General features: G+C 38.8%; 1 protein-coding gene across 1 annotated transcript in view; it reads right to left on the reverse strand.

The window, feature by feature from the left end:
• Positions 1–19,773, reverse strand: part of SV2C (synaptic vesicle glycoprotein 2C) — a 78,371-nt gene that overhangs the window by 4,933 nt on the left and 53,665 nt on the right. The window contains exons 6-11 of the mRNA XM_085322111.1: positions 15,966–16,076; positions 14,330–14,418; positions 12,851–13,015; positions 7,566–7,699; positions 6,135–6,338; positions 5,073–5,232 (exon numbers count right to left, since the gene is read on the reverse strand). Coding sequence (XP_085178237.1) covers positions 5,073–5,232; positions 6,135–6,338; positions 7,566–7,699; positions 12,851–13,015; positions 14,330–14,418; positions 15,966–16,076 — 863 coding nt within the window. The remainder of the gene's footprint in view (positions 1–5,072; positions 5,233–6,134; positions 6,339–7,565; positions 7,700–12,850; positions 13,016–14,329; positions 14,419–15,965; positions 16,077–19,773) is intronic.

The following is a 19,773-nucleotide window of genomic DNA, read 5'->3' on the forward strand; positions in this document are numbered from 1 at the left end:
ATGAGTTTGATGCCTTTTGYAAGCCAGGACTGGTCTAAGACATCAAATGTAGAAGATAAGGATTTTGTTTCAAATGAATCCTACCCAGATTCACTGTGTATACCATATCCACAAGAAATCAATGGAATAAAAATAAGATAGTAAAGAACAGTGTGAACACTGTTCAGAATTTTTCCATAGAAATATGGTCTTGCCAAAAATAAATAACTATCTAAGAAGATGAGTGCTACCACTGTAGAGGAGAAGAGGGACTCTAGAGCAATCCTAGGGATTTTGAATTTTGTAAAGCCTCTAGATATTTTGGTGCTAAGTGCAAAATATACACAATAAATAACAGAGAATATCTGCCTAGTATTCTTTGAGTTGTTATCAGACTTCAGCGTGACTGGGTAAGAAACCAAAATCTCCAGTAGCTAAACAGCAAACTATTTTCAGTTCAGTGAACAAGGTAATGGTCATTATTCACAATGCCTGCTCTGCCAGGGAAGGAGACTGCATAGCTGAAGCACTTCACGTGCGAAAAACACCAACACAAGTCTCAGCAAAGTGCAGCTGAACCACATCCACAGGATGGCAGTAGAAAAGAGCTGTCAGAAAGTGCACTGTAAGTTGATGACTTCGCTATTACAACTGAAAAGAACAGAAAACTCTTCCGACAGCCACAGCAATAAAATGTTGGACTTCAGATATCCTGTGAATAATGGTTATGAGTGCACAGAGAGATTCTCAGGGCTCAGGAAGAGAGGCAAAAGATAAATATATAATAAACTGAAGATAGGTGACTGATTTCCCAATCATGACCAAACCTTTATGAACTTCTTTCAAAGATATTAAAAAAAAGCAGAACAGGATTTCATTTCAGACTTCATTTTATAGCACACCTTGAATTCTAAATATGCCTGGCAAAAAACAGATGTCTGGCAACTATAGTAAAACTGATGAATTGTTGGTTATTTGATGCAATCTGACCTTGATTTACTCTGCAGGAAATATAAGGAGGTGACTTACTGTATTCCAGTATCTGTTTAGGTTTGGCTTATTTGTGGTATCCACTCCTTGGTAAGTCTTGACTTAAAATCTTGGTGCTTCCCAAGTTAATTCACAAGAAGATACTTATCATTTATGCGAATGCAATGACTGTGTTTCAAAGTCATTAAAATCTTCCTAAATATTATTTCTTTGGAGAGCTTTAAACTTTCTTCAGTTTATATGTGTACTACAGGCAGACCTAGGCAATTGTGTAATGTTATTCAAGCCCCTTAGGCACACACATTGCAACACAATCTATAATTACCTCATCACACAGTATTTTTTTCCACATCATTGTGCCAATGCACAGAACAAAGAGAGCTTGAGGGATAAAACAGTTATGCAGTGAAGGAAAGTTGCTTTGCCTCATCTGTTGCAGAAGTTGGAAGGTGCACTGTCATTAGGGTTGGGGACTGCAAGACGAGAAAGCAGAGTCTCACAGTTAAGGTAGCTGAACACTGTCAGGAGGAATGGATAATCTCTGCCCCATCACAAAATTCCTGTATGATGCTAGGCAAGTCACTTGAACCAAATCAAGTAGTCATTAAGTACACATTTCACATTTTCTGGGTGCTCAGCTTAGCACTTTCAGATTTGGGTTGCTGACATGCAGAGCACTCATAGCTGCAGTGGAAGTTATATCTTAAGTCTGTTTCCTCCTGTAAAATGCTCAGTAACTGAAACCCAGGCCCCACATTTGTCAAATCAGTCCCTTAGAGTCATTTCTAACAATATTATCTTTCCCTTCTGTGCCTCAAGTTCTACATCACTTCATTTAAGGCAGTGTTCTGAAAATACACTAGGTTTATAGAAGAGTAAGAAATTACTCTAGGAGCATCCAAAAATGTGCACGAGAAGTTTAATAACTCTCCTTCAGAGCACAGCTTCCATAGCTCTGAACAGTTTAGCTTGGTTCTCTGGTGGGTCATGATTGACCAAAGACTTTCAGAACCTGCTGACTCTGGAGCAATCCGGAATAACACAAGCCATTAAGAAGATGAGAGAAAAGAGGAGAGAAAAGAGGAGGTAAAACAATTGCTTTACACTGTGGAGCTGGGTTAACTTGCTCGTTTATTAGAAATTAGCTAAATCACAGCTTATCATCATTGGTGTCACTTAAAGTTTGTATATTGAAAAGTAAAAGCAAATTAATATTATGAAATGATTATTCATTACCTCTGTGTGTGTTACCTGGAGGAGGAAAATGTCCATATGACTAGGATTTGTAACATACCTTTTATCTTTTAACATAACTTCTTTATCTACCTGAAAACCGYGTGATATCTATACAGTCTGTCACATCTCTCTCACTTTAGCAGGTGTGTATACCTACTTAAGTTTCATAAAGAAAAAAAGTCTGTGAAAATTCTGAAACAACTTTAATTCTGYCCTGTGGGTAGCTGAAGAGAAAAATGAAACATGTCCTGTGTCTTATATACACTGAAAGCTTCCAAACTGCTCACCACACCCTTGCCTGGCAGAAAGCCAAGATGGTCTTTCATAAATAAGCTGGAGTGAGATTTATGAAACACCTTGTGTATTAGCCTGCACGACACTGGCAAACCCYCAACAGTTTGGCAACTGGCTACTTTCCAAGAGGAGTCACGCAGGAAGAAAAGGAGGTGTTGCTGCCGGGCCTGGTCTCTCGTGCATGTGAGCGTTTCACCAGCCTCCTTCCACATCCTTTTCTTCCAGCCCAATCTCCAGCTGCCCTTTGCTGCTGGTTTCCAGTCATGTCACTGGTCGGGAGCAAGGGAAGAGTACGTAGCAGAGTAGCAAAACAGTGATACAGTGAACCAAATGGTTTTCCATTTAGGGGAAAATGGGAAGCCACTTTTAGGACCACATTAACGGTGGATCCAGCGAGCAAGTCTGAAAAGTGCGTCTTTGAAATGAAAGCAGAGCACATCCTCTYGAGTGTGCAGGACCGAGATCAGGCAGCTCCGTGCACCACATTCGCCTGGAAAGGCTGTCCTGTCCTGGGCCCCTTGCAATACCCGGGAATTCCTGGCAAACTATGACAAGTCATACTAGGCTGTGGAGATCAAAGAAGTCTTAGAAGGACAAACAGGACCATTAGAGGTGGGTATGGAGGCCTTTAAAACCGGAGCCAGCCAGATACAAAATATCCGGTAAAGAATTGTGGAAAATAGGCTACGAGTCCCTGCAGTTTTATGAACACAGGTACAGCCTTACTCCAATCTAAAAAGCTAGGAACAGACTTCCAGAACTGCTCATTTCCTTATAACYCAACAGACAAAAACCGGTAGTGGAGGGACCAGAACTTTGGGGAAAAATGTCACCTTTATTATATATTAGCAATGCCTTTTCTGAGGCAGGTAGATTGGCCTATTAGCCTTTTTATACTGATATATAAAACATATAATATATATAATATATAAAATATAATATAAAACAATGTATTTTCTATGTGAGTTGTTTCCAAAAAACCCCGTACCTGGAAGTAATTTTTCATGGTGGAATTCCATACAACTATTCTTGCAAGCATAAAATTTTAACAAAGAAAATGGGGAAAAAAGTGCTACAATCTCAATGCTAGTAGAAACTTCTATACAACTATTAGCTCCAAAAGCAGATGCTCTAGAAGGTGTATCATCAGTAATGTTTGTTTTATCATTCCTAGTACTGACGATTATTTTTTCTTCCTTTAAAATAAATGGGTTTTACCACAATTATTCTTCTCTATTTCATTTTAAGAAAATATTTATGGTTACTACATTCATGAATTCTAAGAAAATATCTATTTATAAAAGATGTTTATTAAAATTATACCATAAAGCTTGACTAATGGCATAATTATTGCCAGAAGAGAAATTTCCTGAGGTGGAATGAAAACAGAAGTGCTATAAAAACTTAATGCTTTGGATTCATGAGTAGCACAGTATGGTTGGACATAACCACAAAAATAAGGATTAATTTCTCGTGTAAAGAAGCATAAATTAAAATAAAATGCCAATGAAAAGAAAGCAGAGATGAATATTCAATCCAGTCTACAGGCTCCTTTCTCCTAATGAACATCACCAAAGCCAGATGCATCTGTGTCCTAAAACTCAGAACTGCCAGCAAAGTATTAAACATTTATAAATTTTTGGAATTTGTTTTTCAACCTATTTGAAACTTTTACTGAATGACATAACAAGTAGTACTGTAATAAGAGAAAACACATTTCACACATTGGCAGGAATCTGCACAAGCTTACACAGAAATTATTTTTTAAAGAGAAAAAAAAGAAAAAGTATACCAATCTATTCAAAAAAAATATGACTTTCATGTTTTTACCCTTGACATTAAGCTGTGTGATTAGACTGTTCTTCCTACAGTTCATTCAGTGACATCAGATCAGCCTTAAAGAGTATCTTATACCTCAACACTAATGGAAAAATTCACTTCTAGTAGCAGTGCTTGCAGGGCATGAAAACTGTCCTGAGTCTTTCTCCAAGAGCCTTGAAAWGTCAGGAGTAGCAGCCAAGACATTCTTATACGTGATTAATGATGAGAACATATCAACTGCTATTGACCTTGCATACAAATTCTTAGTACACTGATTAACAGCTCAGCATGGTTCAAACCCAAAGTCTTTGGCAGGAGATGTTGTTCAGCTCCAGCCAGTGGTTTTTATTATCATCCCCACACCATTTCATAATCAACAGGCAAATGCAGCAATATTGCTATTTTGGACCAAATTCTGATTTCATAGCTTGTTCCACAAGGGGAAACCCACAGTAGTTATATTAATGTTTTCAGAAATACTATTGATAAGCAATATTTTAAACAAAAGTTGCAGTTAGACCATTATATTTCATATGAGACTACATTTGTAGTATTTTCTGACTAGTTGATATTTTATCCAAAATACATGCCAAATAGCTCAAACAATTTTTTTCCCCATGCTATTCATGTGTTTTGCCAATTCAAAACATCACTTCTGCTGTAAAGCTCATATTTAACCATTTCTGTTTACCATTTCTGCTGGTACCTACAGATGGACCCAGCAAGGTGAATAAAGATATGTCTGCACTTACCTTCTGTCTGTAGGATACAGTTCCACGGTAATGACATCAAGGGAGTTCCACGCTGAGATGGTGAGACCGTTGTAGAGGCAAAGCATACCTATCATCATGGATTCGCTAGTCCCAAACCACAGGAAAAAACAGCTTATGCCAGAAAGAACCATGGAACCACCTATATATGTGACAGATGAAACGATTATTAAGTGGAGCTGTATTTAAAGAATAATCTTCATTTGCCTAATATTTCTGTTCACACAGTGTGTGTGAATAACTGATCCATATGTTCTGAGTTAAAAGCTAAAGAGATAACCTTCACTGGCTAGACCAGTCTGGCAGACAAAAGTTATGAGGGGCTCAGGGAAAAAATTGACAGTGTAACTCCTCAAATATTAGACTATATCATAAAATATTAAACTGGAACCCCCTCTGAACTCCCAAAACAAGTCATCTAGGAAAAACTACCCCTATTCTTCATTGTTTATCATCTCCTGCAATCAAACAAAACTCATTCATACACTCTAGTATGAGTAGGAATTGCATTTTTATAAAAATATGCTCCTAAAATGAACATAACAAATATGCTTATAAAAGTAAACTGAAAACAGATTTGTCATTGGAGATATTCTGCAGTAGATACCTTTCAGCTGTGTCACTTTTCAAAAGGGCTAACAGGCTAAGGACTGCTCGCTAGGTCACTGCCAGGAGCTGCTCCACTAGCCAACCACAACCTGTGTATATGTTGCTCTCCTTTCAGCTAGAGCAAAGACAAGCCAAAGGTCAGCACTGTTCCAAATCTCATCCCAAATGCCTAAATTACAGTCTTGTAATACCAGTGTGGAAGAATAATGACTGATAATGTGCCACAGTAGAACTGATTATAGACCCCGTTGTTCCTAGACTTTCTAAACCGGGAGCTTTCTAAAACAGCGCTTAGAATCCCCCATAAGGAATACCGTTGGAAGGAATTGTTTTCCTTACCTCTCTGAATTAAATCCTCTACAAAGAGAAAATGCTACTTTATCAGGATAGCTTTAAGTGTGGGGTTTGCTTCCTATTTTCCTGTGAAGCGCGTACCTAGCATTGTCAAACGCCCAATTCTATCCATCAGAAGAGCAGACACAATGTTTCCTGGCAGCACCGCCAGCGTTCCCAGGAAATTAACAAAGTAAATCCAGTAGGCACTGTAGTCGTCATCAAAAGAGATCTGGCATCCTGTCCTGACGTGGAAAAATGTGCAATTTATAAATTCACTGTCAACAAATTTATATTGCTCGAGATCTGTGGAAACAAGCAAAAGAAAAAATTCAACTAACACTTGACTCTACATGTTTTTTGATTAAAAACATTCCAGCTTAGACAACCTTACTGAAAACTAGGCCCTTATACTGCTTCATAAAATGGGACTAGTTATGGCTGTTAATTTTGACAGCTTTTTATCTTCATAGAAAAATATGCAAAGCTCATAAAAGTAAGGAACTAGGGCCATGAAGTCAGTAAATTATATTAATGTACTTCACCTCTGCTTGCACTTTATTTGGTTATGTCCTATCAGCGAAGGCTGGTCTTGCCTGAAAAGCATGGGATATTTGCAAGTTTCTGCCACTGAGTGCTGCCAGCGTTCCTCAGTTTTGCTTGGTATCAAACTACCATTTGCCTGACAGATATCCTTTCGGTTAAGAGTGCCAATCATGCTCAGTTTGCGTGGATTTTGGTTAAAGGCAAATGATCCTAGGGAATTCAGAGTAACCCTAACTCCTAGTGCTTAGAGAGGAAATTAATTTTTTGATTATTAAACATTTTGCTAATGTCTGCTCTGTAAACTCAGCCTAAATTTTGCCTGTTGTAATAATTCTAAATGAAACACAAATATTGTTGCAAAAGTTATCAGTCAGATCCTGCTGGGTTTTGAAAGCAGACTGCCACCACTACAAAACTGAGTGTTGATGCGGTGACATTTCATGCATTCATTATTGAACAAGAAAATGGATGTGTTATTACATGCAACAGCTCAGGCCGTTCTTCTCCAAATACCATTTTAGAGATCTCTCCTTATACTTCCCTTTCCTTCCTATTGCTCCTGTCAGCCTTAAAACCCCGAATCAAGAATGCCTTCCTTCCAGGCAACGAACGCCGGGCACTGCTCGTTCCGAAACCTGACCCTATTACTAATATGATTCCTGGAGCGACAGGAAAGCAGTAAGAAGTGCTGCGTTCTTCCAGATGTAAGCTTAGTTGGCCACATGCTACTTTCATTTGCATTGTACTGAATTGAAAGAAAAATGTTTTTACTCTGTTTATACATATGAAAATATGTGTTCCTATTGTTGGGAACCTTGCTCTTTTCTGGTATTTCATGACTGACCCCTGTTGCTTTTATAGCTTTGTACTCCTTATAAGAAGGCTTCCTGAACGTCTTGTTAGAAGATTAGAAACTATAACCAGAGCACAACAGTGAAAGGAGAACATGCAGCTGAACAACGGACATTCTTTTTTTTCCTGTAATACCTGTGTTGTAGAAGGTGGTATTCACAAAAGTACAGTTCCTGAAGTAAGTGTTCAGTGAAGTGATGTCTTCAAACACACAGTTCTTAAAAAGGGAATCTTCAAAGGTTACTGATTTAAACTTCATCATAATAAACCTGTCCAACACAAACAACTTCTATCAGTCTACCTTTATAGGTCAGAAACAGCGACAGACAAAATGACTCAGCTACACAGGTTTACCTGACGCCTTTCTCAAAAATCTCTGCCTCAGAAATAATGATTCTTTAAAGACATTATGGTGACAAAATAAATGAAAAGCTCATTCCAGAATACTACTTTTGAGAAAAAGCACTAAAAGGTCACCTCCACATAGCTGCTGGTTATAATCAGTAATAAAATTTATTTTAATAATTGACATAAAAAGAGATTATTTCATTTAATTATTTCGTTTACTACGTGTCTGTAATCATCAACCAAAAATAATGTCATGGAATATCCTTGTAAAATTACTACTGTAATTTGACATTACTGTTGTAAACTGGGAGCTCAGGCTCCACAAATCTCATCTCTTGGAAGAAAACGGCACCTGCTGGTACCTGGGCATCAGAAAGAAAGAATATTTGAAAGAACCTTTATCCTTCCAGACGAACATTCTCTGCACTGTGTCAAGCTCAACTCCAAAAAATGTCGATCCACATTTTAAAAAATGGTTTCACAAAACGGTTTAACACGATCTCACCAATTACACATGTGGTTTACAGTTAAATGTGTAACCAGAGCATTTGTTTGCTGCTTCTGTGTCTGAGCATACAATTGCAGTTATCATGTACATAAACCATGCACAAAGGAATGCTATTAGCTTTTCTTATTTCCTAACATCCTCCTTCCAGAGGATCTCTCTTAATTAATTCATTCATATAACAATTTAAGGAGAAAGTATAGTACTAGCAACAACTTTCTAGTTCTATATTACTAGGCTAAACCAATACAATAAGCTTTTTCTAGTATTCTCACACAAACTAACATCACTATGCTAACCCCCCGCCCCTGCAGATGCAGCAATAAATCAGAACTTTTTGTAGTATTTTTTATTTCACTCGAATGTTGGAAAAGCTACACCTACAAAAGGGTAGTTTTGCTGGCAGACTGCATCAAAAGTGGCAGTGCTTTGAAAAGCAGTGCTTTAATTGTGCATATTTTAACATATATATTATTATATATATATATATAATTACATATAATTATATATAATTTTTATATAACAGTAAATATAGTTAAAATGGCAAAGCCTTCCAGGCACAGATCTGGCTCACTCTAGTTAAACCTGGTGTGACTAGCTAAGTATTTTTCTTATTACAACAATAATAGTAAGAGTACAAACATACAAAATATGATATATATCAAATAATAGGAATTAAACCTCCTCATCAATAAAGTTGTTAGAATAAAATTTTAATGAGGAAGGAGAACAAAAGATCATTGTGATCATCACAGGAAAATAATTTCTAGCTAATGATTTCTTTTCCTGTATGGGTCAGAAAAATGGTGTTTTCAGCCCATTAGTTTTAGTTACTATATCATTTCTCATTGTGACAGTCTGATTAAAATCAGGCTGGAGTTCAATGTCAACTCATTATCATTTTTCATATAGTATTTTCCATTTAAAAATGTAGCCTAATTTCAAGAGAGAACAATGAGAATTTAGCAATTAGATTAGTGAGCTGGAACAGAAAAGACAGACTATGTCCTGTGTGCTTCTGATGCACTTTTTACCTCTGGACAGGAAATATGTTGTGACTACATTAAAACTTGTACAGATTATTGAGGTGATTTGAATTCAAATACATGAGAAATGCAAAAAAGTAAAAAGTTAAGTAGTGATGGATACATATTCTAGTTAAGAAAAAACTTGAAAATAAATACTGAAAAATAGGGGCAAGTAGTGTGCTAAGACTTTTGTTGGGGAAGAATATCAAGATAGTGCACATTAATGTGGCAAAAGTTTTATGAAACTCTGAAATAACTGAATGGACTTGTTAAAAGCATATTAAATTTGCACATTTGAAAGAGTACCTTAGAGTTTTAGAGAGAATTAGTGTTAGAGGTTCTGTTCTACAAAAATTTTCAGTTCAAAGTGATAAGGTCTTSATTGACAGAATGCAGAACAACCGAAACTTACTGAATGACAGTAAAGTCCTCTTTGCTTTTAGGAGAACATCTGTCTCCTGGAAAGAGAATGAATTTGGAAGGTACAAGTAGTTTAAAAATTGCTCATTTTTGTCTGCAGAGCATAAACCTTTAACTCAAGACTTTAACCTCAGAATTCAGGTTCCTATTAAAAAAGGAATTACCCTAATTTACCAAAATCATCAATATTAGTCACTTAGATACATACTTGCTCATAGAAATAATGATTACTTAGTATGCTTCACATGGTTGTTCTAGGTATTTTTTAAGAGAAACCAGACACCTAAAACAGCTGTGTTTAATTTTTCCCTACGTTATCTGGTTATCTGTAAAATGCTAGCTAAAGTCTTAAGACTTAAGACTTCTGGATCCAGTTACACAATACAAAATGCATTGCCAATGTATTGTTCCCCAGTTCGTGCTTTTTATTGATTTACAGTAATATTTATCTTTAATTTTTTTCTGTGATCTGATTTGATCCTCTAAATGCTCAACATTTTCACACAAGCAGTCTTAACTGCCACAGGAACGAATCAGCAACAGAGATAGATGTAAGTACATCCTCCCCCATCCACCGGCAATAGGCTGTATATGCCRGGTCTGAAAACCTTTGAATCCCACTGTGAAAGGAAGTAGCATTAACTTGGGCTTTTCAGGCTTTCTTTAGGAATGCAAAGAACCTGGTTTTGCATAAGGGACTCTCATGTAGGAACCTGGGGCAGAAGTATCTTTGCCAACAGGCTGGGCAACCTAGTAAGTAGGGCATAAACTGGGAATGATGGGGGGGGAGGGAGAGAATGACCAACGGTCCGGTAAGGAAGTAGTGGACAGGGTTGGCAGCGAAAGGGTCTGGGCTGATGTAAACGGAACAACAAACATCAACAAAGTGGGGCTAAAATAGAATCACCCTGAGCACAAGCATGTGAACAAGGAAGCGCCTAAGCAGCCACATTACRAGGAAAGCTCTCTTGCCCTTGCTAGGAAGTCAGCGTGCCGGGGGGCCTCTCTGAAGTGCCTGTACACTCGCGCACGTAGCATGGCAAGAAAATGGAGGGATTAGAAGTCTGTACGAAGTTATAGAGCTACAATCTCATTGGGATCACAGAGACATGGTGCGAAAGCTCACATGATGCCCAGTGATAGCTGCAGTGGATGGCTACAGGCTCTTTAGGAAGGACAGACAATGCAAAACTGGAAGGAGTGGCTGATACCCTAGAGGGCTGTGCCGTCATTCARCGGGCTGGAGAAATGGGCTGAGAGGAACTTCAAGAAGTTCAACAAAGGGAAGTGTGAAGTCCAGCACCTGAGTAGGAATAACCCCATCCATGAGTACAGGCTGGGGCCTGATCAGCTGGAGAGCAGCTCTGCAGAGAAGAGACCTGGGACACTAAGTTGAATATAGGACAGCAATGTATACCTGTGGCAAAGAAGACCAACAGCATCCTGGGCTATATGATGAAGACTGTTGCCAGCAGGCCAAGAGAAGTACTCTGGAGTACTGTGTCCAGTTCTGAGCTCTTCAGTACAAGAAAGACATGGATTTATTCGAGCAAATCCAGTAAAGGTCCACCAAGATGATTTAGGGACTGGAGACTCTCTCATACAAGGAGAAGCTGAGAGAGCTGAGACTGTTTAGCCTGGAGAGGAAAAGGCTCAGAGGGATCTTAGGAATGTTTATAATTATTTGATGGGCGGGTATAAAGAGGATGAGGTCAGACTCTTCTCAGTGGTGCCCAGGGACAGGATGAGAGGCAATGGGCACAAACTGAAACACAGGAATCATAGAATCATAGAATCAGTAAGGTTGGAAGGGACCTCTGGAGATCATCTAGTCTGACCACCCTGCTCAGCAGGGTCACCTAGAGCATGGTAGACAGGGTTGCATCCAGGCGAGCCTTGAAGATCTCCAGAGAAGGAGACTCCACAACCTCTCTGGGCAACCTGTGCCAGTGCTCCGTCACTCTCGCAGGGAAGAAATTTCCCCTCACGGTCAGGCGGAACTTCCTGTGCTTCAATTTCTGCCCATTGCCTCTTGTCCTGTCACACGGGACAACAGAAAGGAGTTTGTTCCCGTCCCCTTGACACCCTCCCTTCAGGTACTTGTACACATTGATAAGATCCCCCCTCAGTCTTCTCTTCCGCAGGCTGAAGAGGCCCAGCTCTCGCAGCCGTTCCTCATAGGGCAGGTGCTCCAGCCCTCTGATCATCTTTGTAGCCCTACACTGGACGCTCTCCAGTAGCTCCATGTCTCTCTTGTACTGGGGAGCCCAGAACTGGATGCAGTACTCGAGATAAGGCTCCACCAGGGCTGAGTAGAGGGGGAAGATCACCTCCCTCCACCTGCTGGCAACACTCTTCCTAGGGCTGTCACTGGTGCCTAAGGTTATTTTTCCCTAGGTGCAGGACTCGGCACCTTGTTGAACCTCAGGATGTTCCTCTCTGCCCAACTCTCCAGCCTGTCCTGGTCTCTCTGAAGGGCAGCACAGCCCTCAGGTGTGTCAGCCACTCCTCCCAGCTTGGTATCATCAGCAAACTTGCTGAGAACGCACTCTGTCCCCTCCTCCAGGTCACTGATGAAAAAGTTGAACATGATGGGAACCAGTACTGAGCCCTGGGGGATGCCACTAGCCACAGGTCTCCAACTGGACTCCATGCCACTGATGACAACCCAATATTCAAATTCCATTTGAACATAAGAAGAAACGTCTTTATTGTTAGAGTGGTTGAACTTTGGAATAGGTTGCCCAGAGGGGTTGTGCAGTCTTCATCCTTGCAGATATTCAAAATCTTACTGGACACAGTCCTGGTCAACATGCTCTAGCTGACGCTGCTTGAGCAGGGGGTTTGGACCAGATGATATCCAGAGGTTCCTGTCAAACCTAACTATTCTGTGATTCTGTGAACCACTAGGCAATGTCCAGGCCTGTTTTTTCCCCATATTCCAGAACACCATTCAAGGTAAAGTCATAAGGAGTCAAGAACAGAAATAAATTCCCCTAAAAAGTAACAATATCTTCTATTAATAGTTAATACCGAAAATTATTAGATTACTAGGACATGCTTTAAAACATGCATTTATCTGTTCTAGCCAAGTCAGGATATTAGAAAAATCTCTAGACCTGTCATTGATGTATTCTCCATTGCTGTGAATTTGATTTTCCAATGTGAAGTTGAAGACAAAATGGGAGACCTCCTCATTTCGAAAATGTTTCACTCGGGATGCATACTCGTCTGACTGCAGATGTTTAATGACATCAGGAAACCACACAGATAAGCCGTAGTAGCTGTGAAAAACAGCAAATATTCAGTCACAAATCTCACACGTTCAGAAATCTATGCAAGGTGAGAATGAGCAGCTTTCTCATCCATTTACTTATGCAGTGGTTGAATTTGGTTAATGTGTGTAAAAAATAGATCCAGACCGGAATTAATTTCTGTGTGAAGCCAATGTGCGAGGGCCCTGGAGGTACTAACAGCCGTCACCACCCTTGCCTGGCCTTCCCCTGGGCCTCCCTCCACCCTGCCTAGGCCCAGGACCCCATTTCAGTCCAGCCTGGGTCCTCCCCAGTGATGTCTCAGTGGTGCCAGGCTCAGTCACTGGCCCCATCGATCCCGATCCCAACCCACGGGTGATCGCCCAGCCTTGGCTCATTGCTGTCTCCACAGAGGTGCCCATGGCTGGGCTGCTCCTGATTGTCCCCCAGTGACCTTACCGCCACCTTGCAGGGCRGTAGGATGGGTTCTGGCAGCGAAGACTGGCCTGGCCACCCTGGGGAGGCCTCACTGCTACTGGCCTCAGTGGGGTCCTGACACAAAGCCTGGAGCTTTGCATAGACTGGGGACAGTGAGAGATAAGAAGAAAAAGTCTTTTCTAGCATCTGGTAGAGGAATTCATGATCTGACCACTGACACTTTGTCTTTGGACTAAAAAAAAGGAAAGGAGCTCTATTGGAGTGCCAAAACCAAAAGTAAGCTGGGATTTAGTACACTGAATGTTCTCTGAAGTGAGCAAGTCATTTTTGAAGCAGGAGACTGTAGGAGAATTGTGAAGGCTCTCTCATGCAAGAAACCCTGTAATGGAGAAAAGTCAGTGTGTTTTATGGAGTTACATGGCATGATTGCGTTTGCCTTTAGATACAAACACGTAAGCTACAGCAGCATCTGTCTGCAATGACGCCAGTGAGCTTTGGAATGGATAACAATACCAAGAACATCTCTTGAATAAATCAAGTCTAGCCTGAAGACTCCTGTTTTAAAATACATACTTTTTTAAAAGTTAAAGTGGGTAGAGTAGCAAGCTTATATTTTTAAAATGTTGAAGCAGGCACAGTCCTTCTATATTTGCTGATTCCCTGCATGAAAATGTTCAAAGATCCTGACCTACAGAAGATGCCAATTGTCTTAAACCATATGTTCTTAATGAATCAGGCTTGCCACCAAAAATAGACTAACCAATAAACATAACATTGTGTGGAAAGATAATTGAATAAAACTTTTCCAAAGAAAAAAGATAATCATAGTGACAACGATTTGCATGCAGATGATTCCTCTGTCTGCCAAGTCTACCAAAATCGGTTTAGGGTCTGAAGCATTCTTACCCGAAAGACAGGGTGAACCATACAGCTGTAAGTTTGATTGTATTATCCTTCACCGGGTAGTTGAAGCACCTCATAAATGTCAACCAAATCTGTAAATCATTAGGAGATATATTTATTTTAAAAATATTTTGAACAATTTTGTTAAATGACAGAAGCTTTTGTACTCTGGTTTTCTTGCTTCTACAGGGTATTAGGGAGAACAGATTAGCTCTTTGATACTCAAGTTATACTGTATTTGTGATACAAGAAAATTAATCTCTGGCTATAACCAAACTCTGCAAGTTTTGTTTCTTTCTGGCCTGTTTTTACTTGGTTTATTAATTTACCTCTACAGACTACTTCAAACTTTCCTGTCAATTTCACTGTCACAAATAAACCTGACCAAGATCCTCTCAGAAGTGTTTCCTTCTCACCTCCCAGTATCATACTGCTTTAAGTTTAGACAAGCTATACTCCATAATTCAATAGGACACACAAATCAGAGTTTGATTTGTCATAACCTATCACAGCTGGAAACTGGYCCTTTAACTATGTGAGGAAAAGCTGAGACAGAACCTCTACAGCAGAGATGACTGAGAATGGAGTTTTCCTCTCTCTCAAGGTCATTTTCTGCTTTTGGAGGTAAGAGGGAATCTGCCCTGACAGTTTTTAGCATACATCATGTACCAAGGAAGACATCCTGACCCAGGCGCTAGTCCAGTGGAATAACAAAGACATGGGATAACAAAGCTGCAATTTCTTAAGAGTTTTTTTTAGTAACAAAGCCAAATCATAACATTTCCATTTTCATCTACTCCAGTTTTGGACAGATAACTTTAAATGTAGACAGTTGCTGGATTTTTTTCATAGTGAAAGGGCAGTTTTTGAAGCAAAACAATTATGATTGGAAATACGTGATGAGCCCTAGTTTACAACACTTCTGCTTAGCTCTGGAAAGCTTTAAGATGTCAGATTTTTCAGAGCTGTTAAAAGTTCTTTCAGACATTTTTAGTGTTTTTTTTTTAATTAATAAGACTTTTCTCAGTTTTTTATTACAAGGTTCAAAGTTATTGTGCAATGTTGTCTTAAAAAAAAAAGAAAAAAAAGGATGTGGAACACAGTCCCAGCAAGCTTGTATTAATGAAATAGTTCTGAAGTAGTTTTCTCGCAAAACATTTGACATGTACTAAAAATACATGCAGATACAATGCCTTATAAAAGTTTTATTGATATTCATCTACATAATTTATTCATAGCTTTACTGTTTGTAAGTAAGGTGGCCACTTCAACTTCCTGCTGATAATTCTTCACCTCATCATATACGACCTTTTTCCATAGGTATATATTAATATGCATTGCCAACACATATTATATTGGGGTGTTTGGGTGCATGTGTATATAATTAATAACCATCACTTGGGTAAGGGCTGATGCAGCATTTTCCTCCTCAGAGGTTGAAAACAGCATCTCTGCGATTTACCTATACCTCTCTGGGGTCACAAAATGGGAATCTTACAATGGTTTCTGAATTCTTCAGTCACAAGGAAAGCATAGCGTTGCAGCTGCCACCAGCTTGAGCTTGGCCAATCAAGCCCATTTCCAAACACTAACTAGAAAACATAATAAATACAGAACTAAGAGAGATGCTGTTACTTACACCATATAGCTCTGTGCGAATTCTAACAAAACATCTCCTGTACCACGTTCCTGTATCACTCTCGATTTCTATGAGCTCATCTATCTGCTTTGGAGTTTTGATTCTGTTAACCTAGAAATAAAAACAGAACAGCAAAAATTCGCATTTTCTTGAGGCATTAACTGCACATCAAGGAATTCTACAAAGTTTTAATAGCTCCCATAAACTAAGAATGAACAAATACTAAATCTGTGTCTATATTAGGAATGCTTTAAAAGTATAAAGGAATAGTTGCAYGCTATAGCATCGAAACATCTGCTATGGGTGCAACTGTATTGGAAAAACTGTATGTCCAAATCATACAGGAAATTCATCTCCTCTGAATGAAGCAAGCTGTAACTGCTAGGTTTTGCCATGGTGTTGCTGTATATCTCTAACACCACAAAGGATAAAACATTCATTAAACCCTCAGGTAAGCTTACCTATGTCCCAATCTTGTTGTCAAGCTGTTTCTGACTTGCAATGACTATATCTCTGAAAGTCTACTGATTTTTTTTTTAATACTGTAAGAAAATCAAAAGTATTTGAAATATCAATTTGAAATTAATAGTTGAATAACACTTTTCTTCTGTTATTATTTCTTGTAGTGATAGACTGGGAAGTCTCCTGTCCATTTGATACTGATTTTTACTATCATTTTCAAAGAGAAGAGAAAAAGTTAGCTGACATGGTCTGGAGCCACATGTATTATTGCTGTTATAAAGAATTGTCTACTTCACCCAAAATAAAATGAGATAAACACACATCTAGGAAAAATACAGAATTCCCAGTGAGAGAGAATACAATGCTGTCTACTCTGCTAATTTTCACTTGCAATCTCCTGTGTGGCAGAATAAGAATGTGCTCCATCATCTTAGACCAACAGAAAGAGAATGTAAAGAAAATAAATAAAGTAATAAAATGGGAAAGGGGACTGATATATGAAGAGGGTCAGAGCAACAGATGAGGAATTCAGTTTTGGCAGTAATTTCTGCCAAACAGGTAGCAATGTCTCCTGTTTCACCTAATCCACCCCTGGACCTGGGACTCTAGTGGACCCCACCACCCAGAGATGTATCATTGGGGATTCCAGGACACCAGAGATCTGCAGCCTTGATTGTATACCTCTAGTTTTCAGTCTGCTGCTCCTATAGATACACATTGTTCAAGAACTGGCAGACTCATCCCATGAATAAAAACAGCAAAGTGTTTTAACCTGGAATACAGTAGCTCACTGTCTTGCCAAACGATGACTATATCAAAAACCTGTATGTTTCTCATCACACCTCTTCCAACAGCAACAATCCTGTCCGCATCATTCAGTTGGTTTTCAGCTTTTCTTAAAGTGCTTTTATTGAGTACTTTATACAAAAGTTTGAGATGAATTCTCCAAGATTATTTAAGACCTTGTACATAAGGACATCTTCACATACTCTTGTGATGCCCCTCTTGGCAGAAAGGACGGGCCTTTTGAAACACATTTTATAAGCAAACATAGCTCTGGTAGGCTGAGATGCAGCCTTTGCGTTGTCCTGGACACCTGACTCGTCTGGAGCTGGGAAAACTGGGGGGAATTGTATATCCCAGGAACACTGCATATAATCTCAGGACAAAAAGCCAAAAGGCTTTTACAGCCATTTAACATAAGAAATATTCTTTTGAATCAGGCCAATGATCCATCTGTCCCAGTACAAATTCAGCTTCCAGTATATTAAAATAYGAAAGAGAAAAAAGATAAATATATTACTTATTTCAGTGAAAAGAGAGTTTCAGTGTAGTAGCTAGAAATATGGAATTCCTTAAATTATACAAAATAAAGACATGTTGCAAAGTAAAAGGTCTGCTAAAAGAAGATCATTTAACACATGGCAATGAATTTTGGGTTTAGGGGTAGGAAAGCCTTTTTTTACTTACCTATTTAAACCAACCAATCCAATGAACATACATTTTAAGGACCCAGAAAGATAATGTTTAACACKTGGGTAGTCCCACAGTAGAAGATACTATCAACTTCTTGCTCTGTTAGAGTCACTGCTCTCAGGAGAGATTTTCAGAACTATKAAGAACAGTCAGCTCCACAATTTCCATGGTCAGTCACTATGAGCTCCATTTTGGAGTTCCTAACKCTCAACAATTCATCAATTTATGCCATTTCTACTTTAAAACTTTGAAGATAAAATCCTCAGTAATATGAGTAATAAGAATAAATATGACTTGTGAAGAAGCTTCTAGGAAAATATGGTATCAAAATAGTAAGAGAAATATATCAAAGACAGTATACTAAAACTATACTAATAATGAAGAGTAAAAAGTTACATCAGTTGTAGAATTAGAGAACATACATTCCTCTCTGATGAAACTAGTGACACAAATTGGAGGAAAGTATTAACACATTTATAAGTTAGATATAATGATACTGGATGAAGCAATGAAGCTTCAGAAAGGTAGGTGAATAAATTACTGGGACAAAAGGTCACAATATCCTTGATTAATTTAAATTTTAAGAAATAGAGTCAAAAAAGGATGTCCCAAGCAAATTACACAGACGTCCTTTGCACTGTGGGCCTACAAAGTGCWAATATTGTCCAAGAGGAGACAATGATGATAAGTTACCATTTTCTAATCGTATCAACACAAGCTTACATTAGGGACCATTACCAAAGTACAGCCCTGACRTACAGTCCAGTATTTCTTATCCTTGGACTTTTTGAAATCAAGATAGGAGTTTTCCCAATGCTTATGGCACAGACTGTCAAAAATCCCAAACTGCTTGGGTTTTTTCCCTTATTCATGCAAAGAGAAAATTGTATCAAAGATTGACARATTAACTAAAATAGATATAATACTGAGTGTAACATGAGTCAGTGTTACATTTTAATAACTGTAGAGAGAAAGACTTATCAGATCACGAGAACTGGAGATGCTAAGTACATGCTTTCTTTTCATTTCTGTGCCCAGGTGCGATCATGTCAAACTGCCGTAAGACTGCCTTGAACAGCTGATCCTTCCCACCACCTTTTGTGCCTCCTCCCTTTTCCCAGCACATTCCTGTCTTCTTCCTTGTGCCTAAACTAACCCTATAGGTGGATAGGTCGATGCCATGGCTGACCATGCAGTAAATCAGTGAGCATCAACTCTGGCAGAAGAAAAATAAAAACCAACTGGGAGCAGGAATGCTCCTTTTGAAAGTAACTCAGACTAGCATAAGCCAATTGGGGAATTACACTCTAATGCTACACTGCTAGCCAAATCCCTTTACTCATAAATATCAGAAAATGCAATAATGTTAGAGTGAATGGCAATACGGGTATGCCACTAGTGTATAAATTATGGAGGTCAAATGTGATAGATATGCTAACCAGCCTTCTTTCAAGCTGAATATAGCAGTTTTAAGCATCTTTTTAGAATAAATTAAATGCAGGCAATGGAAATCACATGCAAGGCAATAACTTGCAAATCTGAATGGACTAAAGTTACATGGTCAGATGGTCATTCCTTGAGACTGTCTGAAAATTTAGAACCTTTAAGAGGATTTCTTAATTGAGTTACATGTGCATTAGAGCAAGAAGAAATCCTCTGGAATAAGAAAAATCCCACACATAGGCCTGAGAGGCAGTAGAGTGCCAACATTCCCATAAAACACAAATGGCTGGAAAGGTGGGATGGATTTCTGAGCAAGAAAATGCCTACTGCTGTTTGGTTCTACTGTGTTCACGGAAATAAAATTGTGTATATTCTTCATAGATTAAGATATTCTTTATAAATAAGGAAGATTGCATTAAAAAAAGCT

This window comes from Rhea americana, unplaced genomic scaffold (assembly GCF_003343005.1).
Source record: "Rhea americana isolate MKP2758 unplaced genomic scaffold, rheAme1 scaffold_74, whole genome shotgun sequence".
Taxonomy (NCBI): domain Eukaryota; kingdom Metazoa; phylum Chordata; class Aves; order Rheiformes; family Rheidae; genus Rhea; species Rhea americana.